Genomic DNA, 3,087 nt, shown 5'->3' with positions numbered 1-3,087 from the left:
TATAAAAAAAAATAATATTACACTGGGTCGGCGGCTCCGATATTTAAAACACATCACCACAATAATTTAGGAATAATTTAATTGTTTTTTCTTTTCTTTTCTTGTTGCTCTTTTTTTTACATACATTATTGTATTATAATCAAGTATGCACTTTTCATCTCAACTGGAGGGTTGCTTTTGTTTGCATCGTTGAGCCGCGCGGGGATCAATCCTTAAACTACAGTAGCCTCCTTAAAAAGTCAGATCACAGACGCGGAATAAATAAACTGTGCACTACCGACACCCGCAGCCGACGACTGCCATTTCCCTGTAGTTCTTCAGCACCACTTTGTTCTCGTCGTCCAAGTAGAGCATGGAAATGGCGCTCAACTGCGTTGGAACGCAGCACGGTTTGGGAACCTTGCGGGGGTTCACGGAATGGACGAGGGACTGCACAATTGCGTGGTTCGTCGTATTAAGGTGCTCTGCCAGAGGGAAACTGCATTCCCCGTGGCAATAAAACGCATCGTAACCTTGCGGTGCTACGATCCAATTGTTCCAACCGACGGCTGCGAAGTCCATGTACATCGAGAGCCTCCTGCAGTTTTCGCGCGTCTCCTTTTTACCCTTCTTCTTCCTGTTGGATGCCCTCCGTGCCCTCTTCGCTGCCAACGCTTCTCCAACCACATGTTTATCACGTCCGTCGTCCGTGTATGTGAAGAGCAACGGTTGCTTCCCGGACCAACTACTGTTGTTCTCCCCCGTATCTCTGCGCAATCTCACATGTTTCGAAGGTTTTTTCTTCCCGTGTCCAGTGATCTCCACCAGCAATCCGTTGTTACTCTTCGGCGTCGCCATCCATCTACGCACTGCGGTCAACACATCCAAACTCAGGGTCTTGTTCAATCTAATGTCCACCGGTTTTGAGTCGATCAATCTTTTCGTCGGACGTTGTTTCCCTTTGATGCCCACTTTCCTTATATCATATACTAGAACCTGCTGGTAGAAGTCGTCTTGGTCTTCATGCGCCAACCAATTCACCACGTCCCTGTTGAGAGTGAGTTCAGCTGCTTTCAAGAGCTCTCCTTCTGGTATGTTAGTCACGTCGAACTTCAAACGAAACTTGTGATGTCCACGAAAACGAGCATCGATTGGACTTTCTGCAAGTAGCCAAAAAAAATACAAGATCAGATTAGAATTTGTATAATCAATATAAATATTATGAATGCTTTTAGAAGATTTTGGAACCTTCGTGTTCTTTGTACAAGCGAATAATAGAAATACAATATATTGCAATAAGCATGACGGCGACTTTACTTATTTTCTATTAAAAAGTTATATAAAAACTTAAATATGAAAGAAAATTTGAAGTAATCGAGAAATTCATAATTTTTCTTATGATTTTCGTGAGTTTCAGCATCATCTACAAATTGTTTTCGAAGCCGAGCCGAGTTGCGGTTGTATAACGTCCCACTTTCGCTACCTTACCGTCGGATAGTGGTGATGTAGGACGTACACCGAAACAACGCATACACATATACACATGATACAAACACAGTCGAGTTTCAACATACCGCAATCTATAAATAAAATAATCACTGTAATTACATCTCTATGTACTGGGAGCTAGACAAGATACGCGCGAACTAAGGACAGCTTCTAACCAGATAAACAAGAAAAATAGAATTTATATTATTTCGCATCTTCTCGGATGCATTTTGCAAATTACATACATGCAGCGAATAAATAACTAAAACCTTATACTTGCACTAAAGTGGTTAAAGTTCGCGCCAATATTATCGATTTGAACTGTGATAGATGATGATGATAATAATAATATTACCTATATGTGTGAAGCTTCGCATCGTGTTCGCAGTGTGAGTGTGTACTCCAGGTTTCAGGATGGACGTGGTGTCAAGTTTTTGACCAGTCTGCCTCTCGTAGAGATCGACCATCACTTTGGGAATCATAACCTTGCTGCGGTCAATCTTTGGTCCCCTGTGGAGTCCTAGAATGGACATTAGATTGTCCTCAAATTGTTTCGGCACTTCTGAGGCCGACGTCCACCAGGACATCTCGACCAGTACGACAGCGAGCACCGTCATCGTGCAAACGTTCATCACCTGCATCCTCGCAACGAGATCCTATAATTCAACAAAAGAAAAAAGAAAACAAATCAATATCAATTGGTAAAGAAGAAAAAAAACTATATAAAAGAAAGATATCTATTGGGTCCGCGTGGTAGTTTTGAGTCAACTTCTAAAAGTATCGTGCGGCAGCGGGTTCGACTGCGGGAATCAGCTTTCTCTACAAGAAAGGTGAACAGGTTCACAATCATGACCTCTTCATTGCTGCACACCTAGTATATACACAACTTTACGTATAATGTGGGGAGATGTGTCGTAGATATATATATATATGCAGGACCGTCATCGCGGGTGTTTCACTTTAATGAAAACACGACAATATAAAAGCTTTGAACTCAATCAAACGCAAATCGCGGAAACAGCAGCAACTCCATTACTTACTAATAAACAATATATTCATAACAATCCAACGTTAGATCACTTGTGAACACACATACTCTCATACGCACACAAACGCGGAGATTCACTCATACATACAAAATGGAGAAATCAAATTTCGTAAAAGTAAGATCTAAGAAGGAGAAGCTGTCGAGGATATCTTTCTTCTTTCCTTTATCCACTCTCCTCTGTGTACGGACTATATAAATATAATACCTGTCGTTTTTATATGGTTATTAGCAGGTTTCAAGTGATTCAAATAAAATAATACTTGAGTTCTTTAGCTACGTGAAACGTTTGCGATTATATTGACATATTTATAGGTCCCCATATAAAAATATATATTGTCTTTGCGAAACGCTTCTATCGGGTGTTGTTGTTATAATCAAGAGGGAAAAAACTAACATTTCAATAGAGAACAGGTGATAGAATTAATATTATATTTGCTCATTTCATCGTCTTATTTTAAATGCGTATATTTGTACGGAACAGCAAATATGTTTACCAATTTGATTATTCATCTGTTTCCGCGAAAACCGCACGATCAACAATGAAAATGCATTATGTATATAATCCTGAATAC

General features: G+C 40.1%; 1 protein-coding gene across 3 annotated transcripts in view; it reads right to left on the bottom strand.

Annotated features, from left to right (window-relative positions):
• LOC108557337 (protein decapentaplegic-like) overlaps nt 1–3,087 on the bottom strand; it is a 22,655-nt gene continuing 19,568 nt past the window's right edge. For all 3 annotated transcript variants that reach the window (XM_017913819.1, XM_017913821.1, XM_017913820.1), the window contains exons 2-3: nt 1,823–2,123; nt 1–1,139 (exon numbers count right to left, since the gene is read on the bottom strand). In XM_017913819.1, the coding sequence (XP_017769308.1) occupies nt 274–1,139; nt 1,823–2,108 (1,152 nt within the window). In that variant the 5' untranslated portion in view covers nt 2,109–2,123 and the 3' untranslated portion in view covers nt 1–273. The remainder of the gene's footprint in view (nt 1,140–1,822; nt 2,124–3,087) is intronic.

Source organism: Nicrophorus vespilloides, unplaced genomic scaffold (genome assembly GCF_001412225.1).
Source record: "Nicrophorus vespilloides isolate i.1.1-1 unplaced genomic scaffold, Nicve_v1.0, whole genome shotgun sequence".
NCBI lineage: Eukaryota > Metazoa > Arthropoda > Insecta > Coleoptera > Silphidae > Nicrophorus > Nicrophorus vespilloides.
The sequence above is the reverse complement of the archived record's forward strand: the minus strand, read 5'-3'. Positions and strand labels throughout refer to the sequence as shown.